At 36.8% G+C, this 21158-nt stretch overlaps 1 protein-coding gene across 1 annotated transcript in view; it reads left to right on the top strand.

The window, feature by feature from the left end:
• The window catches only part of CABCOCO1 (ciliary associated calcium binding coiled-coil 1), a 48057-nt gene that overhangs the window by 5111 nt on the left and 21788 nt on the right, over window positions 1–21158 (top strand). The window contains exons 4-5 of the mRNA XM_009917136.2: window positions 2916–3060; window positions 8094–8166. Of these exons, the coding sequence (XP_009915438.2) occupies window positions 2916–3060; window positions 8094–8166 (218 nt within the window). The remainder of the gene's footprint in view (window positions 1–2915; window positions 3061–8093; window positions 8167–21158) is intronic.

Below are 21158 nucleotides of genomic sequence, written 5' to 3'. Positions count from 1 at the left end.
CCAGGTCCTGAAGAGACCTCTTCTTTGCTTTGGTAAAATAAATAATTACAGTAGAGTGAGAGCAAGGAGCTCCTAAACTCCAATTCCAGCTGTCTCAGTGACTGACTCACTGTAGCCTTGGGCACATTTCTCTGCTGTTTGAGATATTCAGTACATCCTGTAGCATTACAGCAGGTGAATTACATTTATTTTATCCTTGGAGGTCAACTCTCAGGCAGCTTTCTATATGGCAAATGCTGCACTTCTGGCACAAAATGTATCAGTTAACTAAAGACTGGTGAGGGAAGTAAACTGGCATCACTGCTGAAGATGAAAAATGACAATGAAAGGACTGTAGCTCCTGCGGCTATGAGGAAATTTGCAACAAAACGCGTAGCTTGGGTCTTGTGGGAACAAAATAGCCAGAAAAAATGGTAGCAGCATCCTCTAAAACCCTTTTTTCAGAGACCACAATGCTTACTTAACATTCACTTTGAAGGTGATTATGTCGAGAAAAGTCCATCCCAGAGGAAGAGCGAAAGGACTCAGCAGTTCCATTCAAAGGAGAAGATGAATATTTAAAATCGAGCTCATATTAGTTATTATACTCTTCCATTGTAATTTAATTCAAGGGCCTTTCTGACTTGGAATTTTGACAGAATATGTACGTGCTTTATGATCGTTGGAATTCCAGTTGTCCTTCCTGTCTCCAATGAGAAAGTATCTTAACATATGCTAACTTTATTAATGTAACAATGGAGAAGAATGGAAACCTGTCAGAAATTAGTTTTATGAGACTGTATGTAATGCGTGTATACTAGACAGGCTGGTAGCACAACTGATTATTAAAGCTGTCTGACGTTTTTCAGGAATGTGATCTTAGTTGCATAAAGCTTTGCCAAACTTTAACTCTTTAAGCTGAAATTTTCCATGGCAGTGTCTGCCTCTGATTAATTTTTATATGTAAAATTACAATTAAAACAGTTCAATGGGCTTGCAGACAGAGGCTGTGGGGGAAAAAAAAGTATTATTTTGTGCCTTTTTTTTTTTTTTTTTTCCCAACAGCTCTAATACCCCTGTGCTTTGAAATAAGGACATAAGGTTTGGCAAGCAAGTGTTGTGAATTTGCTTTTTGCTGTCTGTGAAAATGCATTCGGATTTGGCTAAGACACATGGCTTTTAGGGAAAGAAAATGTAGTTTGTAAATGCTTACAGGAGACTTCTTATATTTTCTTCACAGCTAAGTTTCCCAAATAATCCATCTTATAAAGTAAGCTGTAGCCCAGGGCTGAGATGAATTTCCTTGTAATTACTGTTCTCAGCTGGTGCAAGTTCCAAGACCAAATATTTCAGCTAAGAGCAAAATGCTAATGTCTTCTATATTAATGACCATTTGCTTTCCCTTCCCTACACTGGACCCAAGCGGCCTGGAGAATTAAGCTGATTTGACCATAATAGCAAGAATAGCATGGAGCAGGAAGAATGGATTTAGAGAAGGAGAGTAGTGGAAACTCATTTAAGGCTGGTAAAGGAGAGAGGAAAACTGAGATTTGGAAACTGGAGGCTTTGGTTGTTTTGGAGCCAGAATGAATTACTTAACATGATTTGATTCATCTTCTATACATTGAGGGTAAAGTGCTGCTTACCTCACAGAAGTACAGTGAGAGCCTTCCTGAGAGAGGTAGTTGGGGCTGAAAATCAGGTGTGCAGAGGAAAGAGAAAATTTGGACTAGCTGGCAACAGGCCTGGGCCTGGGTTTTGTGACTTCTCATGATCTTGTTGTGTGGCTTTACTTCCCTACTAACTGTGATATTTCTAGTTCTACTACTCCTTCTCATTTCCCATGGCTTCTATTTCCTACATAGTCTCTGTATTTCTTTCTTGTTTCTTCGATTACAGTTATTTATATTGTGCTGCCTCTGTTACTGAAAAATGAGGTGAAATTTTCAGGGTTTTTATTGCCATACCACTGAAGGGCAAAACTATAAAGCCCAGAATCTTCTAAGTTTTTTTTTAATTTGTTTTCTATACGAAGAACCAAGGAGCAGATCAGTAGAGAATTAAAACAATATGGAAAATAAATCTATTTCACTACTGGTGGATTTTTCCCCATTTTCTCCTCTAGATTTTTTAGACTTAAAAAGACCAAGTAAATTGTGTTCGAAACTTTTTTTAAACTCCACCATGGTTCTAGTGATGGCATACACTGTACAAAAATCAGAAACATGAATTCTTTCTTTTTAAAGATTCAGCAAACTGATATATTTCAGATTTTCCTCTTTGTCAAGACAGTTAACAAAAAGAATTTAAGTTTTAATTCAAAGCTGTTTTGGCATTTGGTTTTGATTTCCAGGGTAAAAATGTAAAGTAATTATCTATTTTGGAGGGGTGCAAAAATGTCTCCAGGTTTGATGATACATGCAGAGTATTATGCATAATTCATGTTTAATCAATTATAACTGTAAGCACTTAAAAAAAACCTATTAAATTTGTTACCCTTTTTAGTATCTGTTCCTATATTAATGGTTTATGGTGCAAGGGGCATGATCAGAAGAACAATCTTTTACAATACATAAACAGTAGTAAATTTATTTTAAAGATAAACATACTATGCATCTCAAAACTACATACTATTCTGCCTGTGGTTATCTCTGCATAAGTACGAGGCAAAGCTGTAGTATCTTAAACACCCGTTATTGTGATCCTTACATTATGAAGGTGGATCGGTGATTTTTGTGGTGGAATTTTAATGTACATTTTATTGATAAGAATAATGGCAACAGACAAAAATGTTTGACTGCTGTTGCTTTTTAAGTTTCTACATGGCTCATAACTTCTTAAACTTCAAGAAGTCTTATAATTAAAATGGGCCAAAAAACCCCAACCCACCCTGTCATGTTTATACTTAGTTTTTGTTCTTCGGGATTACTTTGCAGACAAACATATGACCTTAGGAGATAATTTAAAAGAACTTGGAAAAGCAATGGCTGGAATAGGAGAAACTGCTTCAGAAAGAACTGGTGACTTGAATTTCTTCAGCATTGAGCAAGCCAAAACAGTCATTGATTACTTGAATATCAGGTATTTATTTCTATAGGATCCATTATTTCTTATTTGAATAATTTAATGTGGTGGGTAATTGGCTGATAAAATAAGTTAAAATTATTTAATTGGATATGTTCATACTGTACCAACATACTGCACACACCAAACTTTAAAACATTAAAAAGAAGAGAGAATATGCGAGTAGCAGTAAAGATCTGGCCTCAGATGTCAAATCCCAGGAAATAAAATTAGACTGGAATTTTATCAAAATGTAAGATTATGCTCAAAAGCTTCATTCTGGGTTTTGTTTTTGAAGATAAAAGGAAAAGGGGAGAGTGGTGTATAGAGAATATTTTTGGTTTGCTTTTAAAACATTCTACTTTTAGATTCCAGCTGAACAAAATCCTAGGTCTTGTCTATAAGTATTTCTCTGGCCTTGACAGCTGTAATGGACTTCCTAAGTGGTTTAAAGTTATGTACTTTACAGAATTAAGGCTATGGTCATACAATGAGTCATAAAAATGTTGCATTTCAAAGTTAGCAAAAGTTCAGTATCTACATGAGAAGGTTTCGTGACAGGTCTCAGCTTTTAAACAGAGACACAGAAAGAAATACAAACAGCAGTAATTCAGTTATTTATCTGAGAAAAAAATTAAGGGTCTGATAGCAGCCAATCACACCTCCCCATGTAAAGTCTTAACTATACAGTAACGTATACAGACCTTTCTCCACTGAAATGCCGTAGTTAAGACAGTGGCTATACTCATATACCACTGTTTCCAATACAAGATAGACAAAATGGTTCTCAGGCTGTTGTATCATCCATGAATGTTGGGGGCAAGGAGATGGAGAATGGAAAAGGTACTACGGTAATATATGCTCATATACTGTACTACATCTGTAGCCCTTCAGCCTGTTTTCTAACCTGAATGGTGGTTAGAGGAAGAGATTTTGTGGCAGATGGGCATAAAAATTGAGTAAGGTCATGACTGGTCCATACATAGAACTGTTGGGAATTTTCTGACTGTTCTTGTGCTAGGAAAAGTTTAACACAACAAAGAGGTGTTGTTAGAAAGCTTTCCTGGATGCAGAACAGTATTTCCTCTTGAAGACAGACAAAAATACTAGGATAGCTGATAGCCTTCCAATTTAGGGTACTCGGTTTCAGACTGGGGATTTAAACCCACCACAGGTGATTTCTCTTACAATTGGGCTATAAAGTTTGTCTCTCTCTCCTGGTCTCTGATTTTTTTCTTTTGTTCCTTTTTCATGGAAAATATAAAAAACTTCAGGTTCTTCCCATATGAAATGAGAACATCTCTTTAAAGCTCACATTTCTGTAGTCAAGGCAAACCAATGTCCTGCCAAGTACTAGCCCTAAACTAAAAGGAAACTTGGCATGTAAGATGTCTCACTCCTTTTACTTCTCCCTTCCTGTCTGTGCCTTTTGTATATTTATTTGGAACAAATGTTCTTTCCAAATAGCATGTCTATAGCCCTTGTGTAAATTATCCATTGAGAGATATCTTGTTCATGAAGTAATTCCTTCATAGTCGCAAGAATTTCATCCAAGAGATTAGGTGCTCCATCCTACTACCACTGAAGTATTAACTGGGTGGGAATACAATCAAGCCAAAATACTTTTGCAGCAGAATGGTATTTTGGCCACCAAATATGTGGTTGTGTGTTCAAACTGCTCAATTTATTACAAGTATGTGCTGTTGCAAGGTCATGGACATATTACACATACACTGGTCATATGTGTCCAGTTTATACAATCCATTATTTCAGTCATTTGAATATTTTTTCTAAATAAGAACTGAATCAGCACACTTATGTGGGTGTATTTTGAACTTTATGAACTCAGAAATAGGTTGACTGAGTTTTATTACAATTCAAATTAATGTATTACTTGAACATTTTTTCTTGTTCTTCACTTCTGTTTAATTTTAAATGATAGGTCTATAGCTTTTTTTTTTCTACTCAAGATAGTATGACATGTTTTAGTTCAGGTCACATTCTTACAGATAAGCTATAAACCCATGGGATTTATAAAGGAAATGGGGACAAATGCTGAACCACATTGGCACAAACTGTGCAGTAACTGTAATGACACCTTCAGATTTGGTGGAAGGTGACAGTTATCATCTTTTTATCTTGTCTCCTTGGGCAAACACACATCAACATAGCTCTTGACATTTTCTTTCAGGAAACAGTGGAGCTAGGGAAATATGTCATTGTCAATCACCCTCAGATTCTCATATGACATCATACGAGGGTCTGTTCTTAAAAATCTGACTTGCATGAGTAAAATTATTTTTGTGTCATTGCTAAAAATGCCGGTATGGAGTTTTTTAATTATTCATGACAGAAACAAACAAAAAAGCATTTTATATAATGCTTGATGGAAGAAAGAAAACTACACTGCTGTTTCAAAATAAATACTGATGTATAATTTACGTGATTTGATTTAAAGAGCATTAAATGGAGGAATTATTTCCTTGATACAGGATTAAGGGTGCCAGGCTGAATAGAGTTCTGTTTTAAAATAAATAAATAAATAAAATTCAGAAATGCCAGAAGTAATGACTTATATTTTTGGGAATATTATAAATTATCTGTACCTGTAACACAGTCCGTAAAGAATATCATAACACATTTAGAGGGGAAGGGAAAGAACTGTTATTCAGGTGCTGTAAATCTGGCTCATTTCCAAGTCACTGGAATAAATAAAATAAGAAAGTTTGAAATGTTAATTTCTGCCAGTGCAGTCTGAAAGGTACGCATCTTATTTCTTGTGTGTCTGTGATGTTCATAAAATATTTTTTGTCTTTTTCAAATAGTCCCTGTTAGGATTTTACCAAATAGCAGGTGTGTATGTGAGGGGACATGTGTATTTTCATAAATTAGTGTGAGTAATTTCCAGGTTTAGTCCAGAAGTCTGCTTAAACATAATTCTTATATCTTCACTGAAATGTGGCAGGAATTGTTTGGTGAAGTACTGCAATAAAAATGTACTGCAAATGAAATGGCAAATCTTGTAACAACTTAATTGCCTGTGTGCTTTGGGTTTGGAGGAAGGCAACTTGTAGTTTATAGTAGCCAAATTTCTTATGCAAGTTGGTAAACAAATTTGTTTTTTAACTAAGGGTAATTGAATGACTGAATTAAATGTAACAGTAGAATAAAACTTTTATATGGCGCTTAAAGAGCCAAATGTTCAGTGAGGCTGCCATAATACTTCTCACCAAATTAGGAAATGCGTCTGTACATATGTACAAAAACATCTGCACCTATTCAGGTAAAATGGATTTGAAAGTGTCGCAGGTGCATTGACTAACTGCTGGAAGATGTACTGTTGTCTTGTAAGAGAGGCAGGCCATGCCACCATTTTATTCTCCTAATTCCGAGCTGCTTTCATGAGCTGGAAGAACCACTGCTGTACATTAATCAGCACTTCAGCACTGCTGAAATTAAGAGCAAATCATCTCCAGCCTGCAGTATTTCCCGGAACCTCTGGTACTGTGGCAGTCGCCTGTGGCAGCGTGTGAGTATCGGTGGTGATTCAGGGAAGGACAGTCGGCTGACATAGTGCGTACCGAGTACCGACTCTCACAGCTGGCTTCCTTCTTACCTCCCAGAGCCGGGACTGCATTTCAGACACCTACGTCCCACCTCGCTTTGCAGGCAGCTGGCTGGTCGAGCCCTCCTGCCGGGATGCGAGGCTGCCGGGTGGGAGAAAAGCCTGAGGTCTGTGGGGCAGCCAGCCAGCTAGGGTGGCACCGGCGGGGGCTGGCTCTCCAACAGCCTCAGGGAGCGCTACGTGGTGAAGAGCAGCCTGTGTTGGGTTGTGTGGCCAGGCACTGGTGTTGTAAACGCCCTTTCATAGCACCGGCATGAGATCCTGCAGCTACTAGCAGTGTCTTTAGCGTTAGCTAGGTAATTGCATATGTTGGGTGTAGTAGTCACTTTCATAGACCCGTAGAAACGTCGAGGTTGGAAGGGACTTCTGGAGGCCGCCTAGTCCAAAGCCCTCCTCGCAGCAGGCCTCAGTATTCCAGATGTGGCCTTGCAAGTGCCAAGCAAAGAGGCATTGCCATCCCAGTTGATGGCTCTCTTAAGAAAGGAACCTGTGTCCTGTCCTTAGCCGGAAAGCACAGGAACCAGTTACAGATGTTCCCTGCAAATATTGCTGTATCTTTCATGGGTACATCAGGCAGTAGTGTGATAAACTCCTGGAATCATTCTTCAACCAGGACTTGCTATGAAATTACAGAGCTGTGTTCTAAATCAGATGTCAGAATGACATGACAGAAGCCAGAAGTTCTGTATCATGATTTTAAGAGAACAAATAATTGTAACAGATGGACTGTGACAAACCAAACCTTTGATTAAACAAATGCCATATCATTGATCATTAGGAAAGGGAACAAGGAAAATTATTTAAAACATGTGAAAAGGAAAGCTATATATGTTTTAAGGAAGATAAATATTGTAGGCCATTGAGACAGTCTGCTTAAAGTTACTTTTGTTGTAACACACAAAACTCCAGTGTGCCAATCTAGCTTTTTAGTTTTTCTTTAAGGAAATAATACCCTGATTTTGAAACATGACCTTGAGAGAATAAATGCTTCTATTCTTTATTGTTTTGGTGTTCCAAGATCAAACTTGCTCCCTGGACTGGCAGCCCATCCCAGAATCTGAAAGCTGATTTGGCTTTGTTTTCTTCTTGTCCACCACTGCTTGTATTAAAGGCATAAGTATCCTGGTGATAAGTGTTTCAGGAATAACTTTTTTCAGAGTAGAACTTTGTCTTCTCAGGGTTCAATTTCATAAGGACAAAGTGGATGTATTTTTAAGCATCATACTGTATTTTCTATGGTTATCTGATAGTAAATCCTGTAAATTAAATATCCTGCACGTTGTACCTAAAGTTAAACAACTGTTTCTTTTTAAAACTTGGAGTATTACTGTGCTGGAGAGTAACTCTTAGTTTAACAGAATTTTAAATACTGTTGCCTTTCCAAAGATTTGCAGCTGTAACAGTACTATATTCTGTTGTTTTCCAGCTTATTTAAACACTATAAACTATATGAATACCTCTTCCACAGTCCTAGAGAAGAACTTGTGATAAGTAATGAGGTAAGTCATTTATATAGATGGAACTCATTATGCAGAGTTATTTAATGAATGCACTGTGGCATATGTTTTATATTGCTCAAAGCAACTTCATGTCAACATCACTGCATTACTAACGTAAAATGGCTGATTAAAGAATACAAGTTAGATGTTTTGATCCTCATATTCAAAATTAATTTTGGATTTCAAAAAAGTGTAAATGCATTGCTTGGTTAAGATGTTAGTTGTCTTAAATCAGGAACACTTTTGTGTATGTATTTATAAATTGATGCATGTAATTTGAATTAGCAATGCATGAATCTGACTCTATTTTAAAATCAGCAATCAAAATTAGAAAAGGCTGTGTGCTAAGCCTAGTCTGACCACAGACCTCATATTTATGTATGCATGTGTCTGTACAGAGTTTTGTTTCTGCTGTAGCCACCAACAGTTAATTATACTGACTATAAAGAAACAAGCTAGCTAGAAATTCAGCATTTTGAAAGCATTCAGTTAATAATAGTGAATTGGCTTGACTGTAAACTTTGTCATGTATTCTAACTTACATGTGAAAAAATATATGGGAAAATGCATTGATGCAGGATGTGGCCTTTAATCAAATGGACAGATTCAATTCATCAAATAAACCTTCCTTTAGCCTCGCTGTGCATTTTGATATATGTTACAATACATTGAAAAGGATTTACATTTATAATTTATATTAGGAGACAACTGGTTGCTCAGAGAGGCACGGTAGTGGAATTTTTTTGATCCACTTATATTTTAGCTTATCAGTACACAGCGAAGTTAAAATTAATGCACTGGAGAATTTTCTTTATGCTTTAAGCTGGTGGCTTGACTCTGTAAATGATGTGGGATAATTTCTTTCCGTGTTGCTTTTAAATAGCCATATTATAAAAAAGAAGGACTTTTCTTGACATGGATGCAAATATTTGGAAATTATTCTCGTAATTTCTAAGGTGTCATTCCTAAGGTGGGTAAGAATTCCAACTATGATGAAATCAGTGACAAAACTGTCGTTATGTAAGTAGAGCAGGGCTTCAGCGTTACTGTGTTAGGGTTGGTTTTTTATTGGCTAATCAGATCAATGGCTGGTTAGCACTTTCTAATTGGTAAAGTTATTTTTAATGAGGCTTTGATTAAGTAATTTCTTGTGTAAATCTGGGTAATGTGTCTTATCAGTTGTAGACTAGCTTAAAAGAAATGTCTTTGTGTTTTCTTAAAACCCATTTCTGGATGGCTGAGATCTGTGTACGCTGTCCCAGCCACAGAAGAGTGGTTGCTCTGCACAGTCTGTCTGCTGGGGAGTACCGCCTCTGCTGAAGGTACCACCTCCCCTAGGGAATGGCACAAATTTTCTGTTTCACGTGTGTTTCTGTGAATTACTTCGGTGACGATCCATCAAAGGAACAAGCGCAATCGGTAATTATAACTGTCACAAAAATCTTCATGACAATTTTTAGCCATGACTCTTTTACGGCCATTTCTGACTTCTGCACCAGTTCAGTTTAATCCATCTGTTTTGTATTCTGAGTTCCATGGCTGAGAGTCTTTAATTTGTCCAACAGCACTGCAATGCCCAAGAAAATCAATACTTATTATATTCCTGTAGAGTTTAGTTTGATAGGGTGATACATTGTTCTTCAATAAGTAACAGTTTAAGGCATTGAAGCTACACATACAAATTTATGGCATTATTTGCACTTGCTTTATGTGTTAAAATGTGATGAGGTGAACCCAAGATAGTCTTTAAGTTCTTTTGCTACAACTTTGTTATATTTAGAAATGCTTATCCATAAAGGAGAGCACTACCTTCAATGTTTGCAGTCCCTTAGATGAACACCTCAAACCCTGACAAGTTAGTGGGGCTGATGTGGTTTGGTGTGCATGGCTATGGCAGGAGCATGCCTGGAGTCATGCGCTCTGCAGTGCATCTGCTCAAGGAACAGAGGAGGCAGGAGACTGGCTGGGAAATCTGCGTGCTGAAAGGCTGACTGCTGTCTTGCTAGGTAGATTGATGTCTTACCAAAAAAACCCAAACAAACAAACAAACCCCCCCCACATAGACACACCGTGGCCCACAGCTGGATGTGATCCTTACTCTAAGCTGAGTGCTGCTAATGTCTAAAAAGTTTTCTTTTAGCTCCAGCAATAAAAGTCTGCTCTTTTGCAAGGGGGAATTGTAAATTTTAATGGCCAGATTTGCCCAAATAACAAGAACCATGGTGTTCCAAAAGATTAATTACAGTATTATCTCCTTTTGCAAGTGAAGACTTTGAGATGAGTCAGTGAAATGACTTGCTTCAACTGAAATTATTTGCTTCGACTGCAATGGCTTGCTTTAGCTCAGTGGGTAAATTTGTGCTCCACATGTGCCGAAAGTATTACCTACTGAATAAAAGTCCAATAGCCTAATGAGAAGACTTGCTTTTTAAAATGAGATGCAGCTACAACAAATAAAAGCAGTGCTTAGTGTTGTAATGGATATCCTTTTAGAGAAACCGCAGTATCTGTTTTCCAGAGAAATCTTATGGCAATGGATTGTAAACTCATTGGATTTTATTTTTTCTCTAGCACAGGCAATTATACAGTGTTCTCAATCAGGTTTCCTTTTTGATCTCTCACTGCAGTTATTTCCAAATGACCCTGTCATTTCCTGTGTAGAATAAAATCAGACAAGAAAAGGGAAATGACTCAAAACTCAGATTATGCATACAATATCTGTGGCCATGCCACTTAAGAAAATTTCAGTTACTTAAATGTGGCACGTAATTAGTAGAGCTTCACAGTCTGATTAATATTCTGTGTTTGATGCAGCTAGCATAATAGAACCACCTTTGTAAAATACAGCATTTAAGTCTTAAAAAAATAATAATAACAAATGCCTGGCTAATTTAAATATATTTTTAGATTGGGTAAAGCCTTTAAACCAAACTGCCTGAGGTGACCATATTGCCTAGAAAAAAAAGGTTAAAACTGAAAGACATGAATGCTTGGTTAGATGATAAAACACACATCATACATCTAACCTACTTTGGCAGTATTTAAAATTTAAAACTTTGCCTTTCCAGCTATCAAATCCCTTACTTCTCCTTCATTCCAGATCTACAAAGACCTATATATTATGTATGCATGAATACCTGTTAGAGAACATGACGGTACAAGGAATTACTGAGAAGTGTTAAGATTGCCAAGTAAATTTGTTGTTTTTCTGTTAGAATTATGAGCAGTTCCCCGCATTTAGAATGATTACAGAAGAAGGAGTGCTTTAGCTGTTCTGTGGCTATGATCCAAAATAAAATGCATGTAGTGCTAACATACCAGAGTTCTTCAGGAATATTTTTGTTAAAGATACTGTTTTTTCCTTTTGCCCATTCTAGAGGTTTTACTCTCTAGCTGTGATTTAGTACACCTATATTAGCCTGCAATTTCAAAGAAAGCAAAACGAGTGCAGACTAAATCTTGATGTGCAGGGATTCGATGGAGCAATTCCTATTAACACATGTCAGATCTTATAACAAAGGTTTAAATTGTTAATACATGAATCGCGTAGAAGTTTTTATTCTTTTCTATTTCTATGTTCAGTTAATTTATTTTGCTTTGATAGGATGATATATTACAGCACATCTTGTATTTTTTTTCTCACATTTACAAATTGTACCTCATACTGCAGTTCATGTTGTTGCTGCTCTCTGTTGTGTATTTTTGGATGGAATGAGGCTAAGGTCTTTTGGGATTATGTCTACTTTGAAACATTTCCTAATAAAAATAATGTGGTTGGTAAATCTAGTTTTTATTCCTAGTTGCTTTAGCCAGCCTGATGGAGTAATCTGCTATTTTATGGCCCAGATGACTAGCTAAGTTTGACTTCTTGAAATAGTAGCATACAATGTAATTTTCTTTAGAGATGTCATAGTGGGTCAGGTTGCAATAAAAATATCGAAGATTAAGTTTAATGGCAGTGCAGATTCAGTATTATAGCAGTCACTAGATATCATCCTCTGTACTTAGAGTTCCAAACCAGTTTCCATTAATGCCTTCTTTCCATGTACTCCTTACTTTCTGAAACATTAAGCTTTTGGACTATGTCTGGTCTTTATCCAATTGTGGGTTGGGTTTTTTCTGAAAGTTTGAACAAAATCCCTTCTGTGTTTGAATTTAAGGGGGTGGATAGGAAGAATATACTATTTGAAAGTTAATAAGGCTTTTTTTCTCATGGCAAAAGACCTGAAGTCTGGGACTTGACTTTGATATGTAATCATCATTAGGTGTTGCATATTTAGATTGGTTAATCAATCATTGTTTAAATGAATTTGCTCAATGATTTCTTGAGAACTGCATTTTAAAGATGTATGAAACCAGAACATTTCCATAAGTATATCGGTTCACACTAGAGAGTCTCATTCCTCAGCTAATGGAGTGCATGCTTTTCAAAGCTTGGAGGTTTCAGATATTTGTAATGCTTAAAAACCACTGAGTTGATTTTCTCTAGCTTTGTTTTGTAAATATCACCATGGCAAAGACATCAAGACTCCTTTGAAGGAAATAAGAGCATAGGACTGGAAGGATCTCTTCAATTGTCAGCTCTAGTGCCACTTTCTCATAGGAAAATATCTATAATCCTCTTCAGAAACTTGTCAAACTCCGGCTTAAAAAGTTAACTTTTTTGTCTTTGCTCTTCCAGTTAGAAAGCTGCCCTGGTGCCTGGTTTCTGTAATGGTTATAAAACTTCTGGTTTCCAGTCTAAGGGTGTCGTGGTTTAACCCCAGCCAGCAACTAAGCACCACGCAGCCGCTCACTCACTCCCCCCCATCCAGTGGGAGGGGGGAGAAAATCAGGAAAAGAAGTAAAACTCCTGGGTTGAGATAAAAACGATTTAATAGAACAGAAAAGAAGAAACTAATAATGATAATGATAACACTAATAAAATGACAACAGTAGTAATAAAAGGATTGGAATGTACAAATGATGCGCAGGGCAATTGCTCACCACCCGCCGACCGACACCCAGCCAGTCCCCGAGCGGCGAATCCCTCCCCCCCCCCACTTCCCAGTTCCTAAACTAGATGGGACGTCCCATGGTATGGAATACACTGTTGGCCAGTTTGGGTCAGGTGCCCTGGCTGGGCATGAGAAGCTGAAAAATCCTTGACTCTAGTCAAGGGTATTCATGACAAGCTTACGTGCGTTTGTCCTTGTGCCAATTTGTGCCAGTATTGACCTTTAGTTCTTGTTCCATCCCCAGTGTTTATTTTTCTAATGTATAAAGAGACAGCAATCTTATTGTCAGCCTTCATTTAGCAAAACTAGAAAAGCCAGCCTTCTCCAATCTTTGCTTTTAATGTAGACTTTTGATACATGCATTCTTACATATGTACAAGCCTCTAGTCATCCTGTTGGCCTTTTTCTATAATTGCTCCACTTTAAATCAGTTTTGTTTGAACATAAGTGACCAAACTGACATAATAGTGTGGCTGAGATAAAAGCAAGGCCTTGTACAATATCAATAGTGCTTTCTTTTTCTCTGCTAGGAATAGCCTATGTGATAGGTCCTAGAATCACATTTTATATGTGTATCATGTGGCTGTCTCTTCGTAGGTCTGCTGTTCTGGTTCTCCTTTATTACTGTATTTTCCAGCTGAGGTACTCCCAGCACACAGTAGGTTTTAAAAAAATTATGTCCCTACAATGTCACCTCACAATTTGTCATTGAATACAAGAGTGAATAATCTTCAAGGTCATTCAGTCCCATCTGTATGATATTCCTGCCCTCTCATGAATTGATCATGTCTCTCTCATTTCTTTTGTCTAGAAAATTAGTTATCTTATTAAATAAACTATTAAATTAGTCTGGCATCGTGTATCTTTGATAAACTGATGTTGTGTTATATCCTATTTTTCTTTCATTTCCATGTCTTTATTTATTTTTTCCTTCAAAACATGTTCCTCAAGCCTTTACTGCTATGAAGATCAAAACTACAGCTTCAGGAGTAGGTTCATTATTTTACGATTATGAATGTTTAAAACTAGCAAACTGGTACTTGGTCTTTTGATGTCTGAGGGGAAATTTTTGATGTCCGTTACAGAAGAGCGTAGTACCCAAGACTGGATTACTGAAGTAAGCAGCTGGAGAGCCAGTGGGTTTTGTGACAAAAAATCACTGATATTCGGTCCTTTGATCTTGAAGCTTGCTATGGCTATAACCAGAGAGATCTTGAAGGACTTGTGATTAGTCTGAATGAAAAGTGGAGTCTGTTGGAATTGTATGCAGTATTACTTGAAATATTTTAAGCATACCTTGCACAGTAGAAACCACCCTTGTTCTTCAGAGATTGTCTTTGGTATACTCAGTTGCCAGTAGTGGAGATACACTGACCTTTAACAGTTACGTTTCCATGTAGGTTGCATGCTGATGGTCTTCTGTGGCAATTTTAACATTCCGGAGTTTTGGTAGCTGAACTGTGCTGCCCTGGAAGCCAGTGAGAGCTCCAGAGACTTAGTGGAATTCGTAAGCCAGTGCTGAGTACTTTTACAAATCTTGCTTTAGAGAACGATTGACAAAATGTTTTTAAAATTATTTTCTTAGGAAACATCAAATACAAACCAAACCAAACCTGCTTTTTAATTCAGTAACATGTGTGAAGTCATGAAAGTAAAAATTCAGGCAGGAAAAATGCCAAATAGCTGACATAGGCTATTCCTTCAGTATGCTGAGCGCTATGGTTCTGACCCAGCCAGCATTTAAACAAGTGCCTCTTTTTAAGCACTTGGGAACTTTTATTTCAATGGACCTATTCACATACACAGAGTTAAACTGTGAAGTGACTGGGGTCACATTACTCAGCACCCTGGAAGATGAAAAGCTAAAGACACTAGAGCAAAAAAAAAATTTTGAAGCTCATCATAACTTTTTATTTCAGTTGTACCATTGACAAAGCAACACATTTTTTGACTGTAAAATGTTAAATAAGAGAGAGAGAGAGAGAGGAAAAAAACTGGAGTTGTTGGCAACAAAACATTTCTGGAACTGCAGGAATTAATATACGCACAGATGTGCTCTCGGTTTTTTAAGTATTTATTTAGAAAGTGGCTTGATTTCTGTATGTATGTGTGTATGTAAACATACATAGTTCTGACAACAGCAGTAATGGCTTATTTATTTGCTGGAATGCAGGTCAGCTAGGAATTGTAGGCTTTGACTGGAAGGACAGACAGTATATTAATGACAGCATGTTTCTGCTATTCATCAGAAAGTTGTAAGATCCAAATGACTAAATGCTATATCAGAAGACTATAGCACAAGTTTAAAAATATTTATCAGTCAATATGTAAATTTTAATGGAAGATGGTGAGATTGGCAGAAATGTATTGACCTGGGGAAATTTTAAAGTGGTTAAGCAAAGTACCTGAAGGTAGACTATTAGGATATGAATTTTGTTTTACTTTTCTAGCATTCCTGAATAGCTTACTCTGTTGATGCCCTTTGGGAGTTCTTGTTATTTTACTTGACCAGCATAAACCAAATAATTGTAACTGAGCAAAGATCAGCAATTTTGTTTCATAGAAGATTCTGAGATTTTTGCAGTTTGATTTAATTCCAGTTTAAAACAAAAAATAAACACTTCTAACAGAATTGCTATTCTTAGATGTCTCTGTTTAAACTCCCTCACAGCAAAGCAGTGCTCTCGAAGACAGTTTCAGAGCCCAAGCTCCATCCTGGCGCCATACAGCGTAGTTGGCTCTGCTGGAGCAAGGTCCACATGATTCTGGGGTCTGCGATGTGCCCCCAGCTGCCCATAAGACATGTTGTTGGGGAGCCAGGAATCTAGAAAGCAGGCTGTTGGGTCAGCCAACGTGGCAAACTGTCACAAGAGCTTTGTATATAAGCTGGTGAGAACCAGGTAGGCTGCTGCTGTTGTGTTGGTAGAAAGTAATTTGCGCAAACTCTGTCCTAATTTTTTAGGTAGTTCAAAGAACAACATTTGTAAGGAATCTGCCAAAAAAAAGAGGACACATTTTATTTGAATTAACCCAATGCATTATAGCCGCTGCAGAACAATACTGTTTTCAGTGTTAAAATGTTCCATATAACATAGCATGGATCAAGGAGTTATTCAAAGAAGGAACTGTGTTTCATTTATGTTTTGCTGGTTCAAATTTAGCTGCTTTTTTTTTTTTTTAAATTGTTTGCCAGCAGGTACCATTTGGGTACTTGCTGGTCCAGTGTGACTTACTGGAGACTGGTTTACCAGAGCAATTGCCCTATTTCCAAAATTTCCATCATAATTTTTGTTAATTGGCAGGCTGAGATCCATGAAGTTATACTCCAGTGGATAACTCTTTTTGTACCCCCTGCCTTTATGTGCAGCTTTTCATCGTCTTGAAGATTAAATTGTATTCATAAAAGTATCTGTGGAATGGACAAGTGATGTGATATTTCATGAGAATGTATCCCCATGGGTGAATACTTATGTATCAAATTCATACATCTTGTTGCCTTATGTTATGAATAACACGTTGACCTTATTCATATAAATAAACAGCATGGCATTTCTTTTCTGTGATGATTTATAATCAATATACATTTTTATAAATTTTTATCCTTTTAATGCGGACAAACATATTCAAAGTCTAAATAACAGACAAGTTTTGCAATCCTTTAAAGTCCCTTTTTAAAATGCACCAGAAAGTTTGTATGTTTTCTAATTTCACCTTGCATTTTATGACTTGTCATAAGATACTTCATAAAGTATTTTTACTGAACATTGAATCTGATGTATTTGAATATTTAATTCATAAAAAATTATTTTGATTTGCTATAAATATGCTAAGCTCAGCAAAATGTGGTGTTACTAATTAGAAAGCTGAGTTTTATAGGATGTCTGGTTGGTATGTGAGGTAACTTATATTGCTACTTAGGCTTACATTTAATAAACTTTAGCTAGGAAAATTGTTTAAATTTCAAAGAAAAGATAATAAATAAAATGAGGGCATAGAATATTAATGTGAACTGTGCCTTTATTTTGTTAAAGCATTCAAAGTTAAATAGTGGTGGTCTGTTAACAATCTAGGGCTATTTGGCAAGTCTTTAAACTTACTCAATAATCAAAACATAAAAGGACAATGGAAACTTTTCACAATAAAAGAAAAATGAGTTAAGTACAGAAACCAAACAAATTATTCTCTGCTTTTTCTTGGTAAGGAGGTGAACTTTATAGGAAGGGCAGCAAGCTCTGAGTTAGGGTTGCCTTTTCCTGTCTTTGTTATAAATTACATCTGTCTGTGAAGAATCCTCTCCAGTTACTTCATGGTTCATGGCTACAGGGGAGGTGTGCGTGTCTACTGGAATGGAGCAGAGAAAGACAGATTGGGGGGGGACCATTCTTTTAATGTTACTGGGGGGGGGGGGGGTTCACTTAGGAAATGGCAATTCTTCACATTAATTTGCCTTCCTTACTAAATATACAGATGGATAAAATTCCTAAGATGCCAGCTGTGTAAACAGTATATTAACAAAACAACTGTTTTCTTCAATGTTTGTATTATTTGTTCTTTGTATTTTGCTAGACTTTTGGAAGACTTCGACACCATTTAGGTTTAGCGTAATAATTCAAAATGTTTTTATTAGGCCTTAAATGGGGAAAACATTTGGCAAAGGGATGGACTTTATCCAAAGCATAATGCTTCATTCTTTCATAAGAGTCCAAATACACTGCAACAATATCATGAGGCACCAGAAATGTGGGAAGAAGCAGCCAAATGGTACTGGAAGGAGAGCCATGTAGCTGGGCTTAGTGCGCTCTTCATGTCCTCCTCTTCTGTACCTAGTGAGCACCTAAAGAGAGCAAGCCGGGGTAGCCCATGTGCAGCTATGCAGATAGGAGAGAAAGGGGCCATGACCAAGTTCCTGTACTATTTCTTTCACCATTTGATCCTGAAGCAGGAGTCATTTACAGGTTGGTAGCAAAAGAGCAGAGGGTGAAATATTATCCTTCCAATCCCCTTCAGTGTGGGCTGATGGCCAGCTCCCACCAGCTCCAGCCCTCTGAGCTTCACTATCTCTTTTTCTTCTGTTTTGGGAAATAGGTTTCTATCTGTAATTTTCATTCATCAGCCTTAACTAACTTAGCGCTTTGTGAGTCTCCCTCAAACCCACTGTGTTGCTTATAGAAGCTAAGACTTCAGTATGTATTTCCAGCTATTGCACTCAGAAAAACAACATCAAATAGGTAGACTATACTGTATCTCCTCAGGGTGGGCTTGAAAAGATGGCAGCTGGAGTCTTTTAGAGTGTTTAATGATTAAGACTATTATCTGAAGTATTTTATGGTTTGGCTTCCCATTGCACTGTTGAAAATTTGGTGATGAAGTCATCCTGAGTCTCCTCTTGGCCAACTTAAAACAGCTGAGGAGGAATACTTAATTGTTTATACCTAATATTTTCTTTTTCTTATTTGTAAGAGTGGGCAGAATCTTTGGCTGACCTTAGGACGCTAAGGTGGTGAGTATTTGTATGAACTTTATTTGCCTTTTTTTTTCCCCAGACTGATTTCACCCTCAAATTTTGTCTTTGTCTCAGATTGCAAAGCCTATGCCAGAGCCTGCATAGGTTCTGCAGAGTTACATTGCAGATGGTGCTGCGTCCAGGATAAAACCCAAACAAACATGGATGTTTTCAGCTGAAATACATTAACATTGTGCTCTCCAATTTTTATGATGAGTGGTCCTTTTGATCTTTTTGGTTGGTTCTACAAGAATCCAACAATATTGTAAAACATTTTGCAGGAAATACTGTTACTGCTCTCACAGCACAGAACATTTTGCATGAATTACAGCCTAATACACGTATTACTATTTTCTTAGTGTTAGAATTCATGTGCTTGGTAAAAGTTTTGTTGTCCCTGTTCTATTCAAATAACGCTACATAAGGAATGATATCTTCTGTGCAGTCGCTCTGTAGTTTATTTTGACTATGCATATCAAATTTGGCTTGTGAATACAGTCTAAGGAAATGGAATAGATTCTAAGTGATAAAGATAAATGTTGCGTGCTTCATTTATAGCAAGGCCATCCAAATATGGTCTCAGAGTTGTGAAAACATCCCATGCTTGAGAAGTCTTGGGTTTTGCATTGATCAAGGCTGTGGGCAAGTTTCAGAGACTAACAGGCTGGAATTCAGGTCTGTGTCTTCAGATTCACTGAATGTTGTGTATCATGAATAGGTTTGCAATACATTGCAACCATTGACAACGTGTGTAGTGCTCTTATTAAATAAAACAGAGGAGTGATAGGGATGTTCCTTGGAGCTTATTCTACTTTGAATATCTGCCTAACATTCTCTCAGAGTTTTTCTTAGCATTCATTTTGTATTCATGACACCCATTTATCATTTTCATCTCTGTCTGTTATACATTTAGGACTCTTAATGATTTTCTTTTGTTCTAAGGAAGTTACTTTGCCAGCTTTTTGTATTCTTCAGGAGTTAAGAGGTAGTTTAAGATTTACATTTGGAGAAATGTTAAATTACCTGTAATGATCATATTTCAAATGAAGTATTTAAAGGTTTTACCCTCACTTAGGCTTGTTGCGGAAGACTATTTTCAATTTTTAGCATTACTGTTGTCCCTGCAGGCCTAGATTAAAAGAGATTGAGGGGTAGAGGCTGGGTTGCTGACTTTCTTTTTTTCTTTTTTATTTTTTTTTCTTTTTTTTTTTTTAAGTCCTACCAGTGGTGAATTGTGGTGCCCTCCGGTGGGATTTCTAAAAACGTCATTACGTTTCTGTCCATTTTGAGAAAGATGCTTTAAGTCTATTGATAGGTGCATGCACGCTGGTATATAACTCAGTACTGAACCATTCATTTCTGTTTAATAATCACATTTTGTGTGAGAAGTCAAGAAATTGTCAAGGTGGAAGTAAGGAGCCAAAAGTTACACATTTTGCTATGACAGAGATTTTATCTTTTGTCCCTCTCTCCTTGCTGTGCTTGCAAATATAGCTCTCTGAATTACTGAATGTAAAAATAATATCCTTTTCTTTGCAACCCTGGCACAGCAAAACACAATAGGAAAAGTTAAAGACAGGATTTCAGTCTTATCTCTGTGTTTCCTAACTACTGCTCGTTTGACTTCAGTTCCTACTCTTGTTATTCATACTGTTTTTATTGCAGTGGATTTAATTGTCTCTCTTTGTTCTGATCAATCCTCAGCTAAATGGGTAAATAATAAAAGAAAGAGGGTACATAATCAAATTACCAGAAGTAATTGGTCAGTCCAAGCATTACTGGAACTTTGTAATGAGCGGAAAGAACAGGGCTTTGGTATCAGAGTCATAAAGGCCAAGCCTTTAAAACTGACAATGCAAACACATTGCTACATTGGTACATTTTTTGTGAATTTAAATTACAAATTATTATGTGTAATCAGAATCAGAGCAACTGAAAAATCGTACAGCATGGGTAGACTTATTAATTTTGGATACAAATGACAGACATTAGACAAGCTTAGAAGTCTGACAGACTAGGAGAATCTTAATATTTGACAAGCGCAAGATAAAATAAGAACTTGTCTTGTGGATTTTTTTTTCTTTCACAGTAGCGGGAACATTACACAAACTAATAAGGAGCAAACCGTATGTATTAGAATAAAATGTAGAAGTCTGCGGTAAGGGAGCTTATTTAGGAAACAGGAAAGTTTAAAGACTGTACATTAAACAGCCAACAGGACATGGTATATTAAACAGGGGACTGTGAGTTGCTCTGGGAATTGGGAATTAGACACTAAAGTTTTTCAGTGCTCGATTGCCATTTTGATACATTTACCACTTTGCAGGCTATAAGATGAATTGTTCTTGTTCCACTTCGTAGTGAACAAATACAATTAAAAAGACAACCTGCTTTCTTCCTTAGCACTTATCTGTTAATGTACTACAAATTTTAGAAGCAAAATTAATTTCTTAATCAGATAGGTGTCAATAACTCCAGCCTATACAGAAATA

The sequence above is a fragment of the Haliaeetus albicilla genome, chromosome 11 (assembly GCF_947461875.1).
Source record: "Haliaeetus albicilla chromosome 11, bHalAlb1.1, whole genome shotgun sequence".
NCBI lineage: Eukaryota > Metazoa > Chordata > Aves > Accipitriformes > Accipitridae > Haliaeetus > Haliaeetus albicilla.
This window is presented reverse-complemented; position numbering and strand designations above follow the sequence as displayed.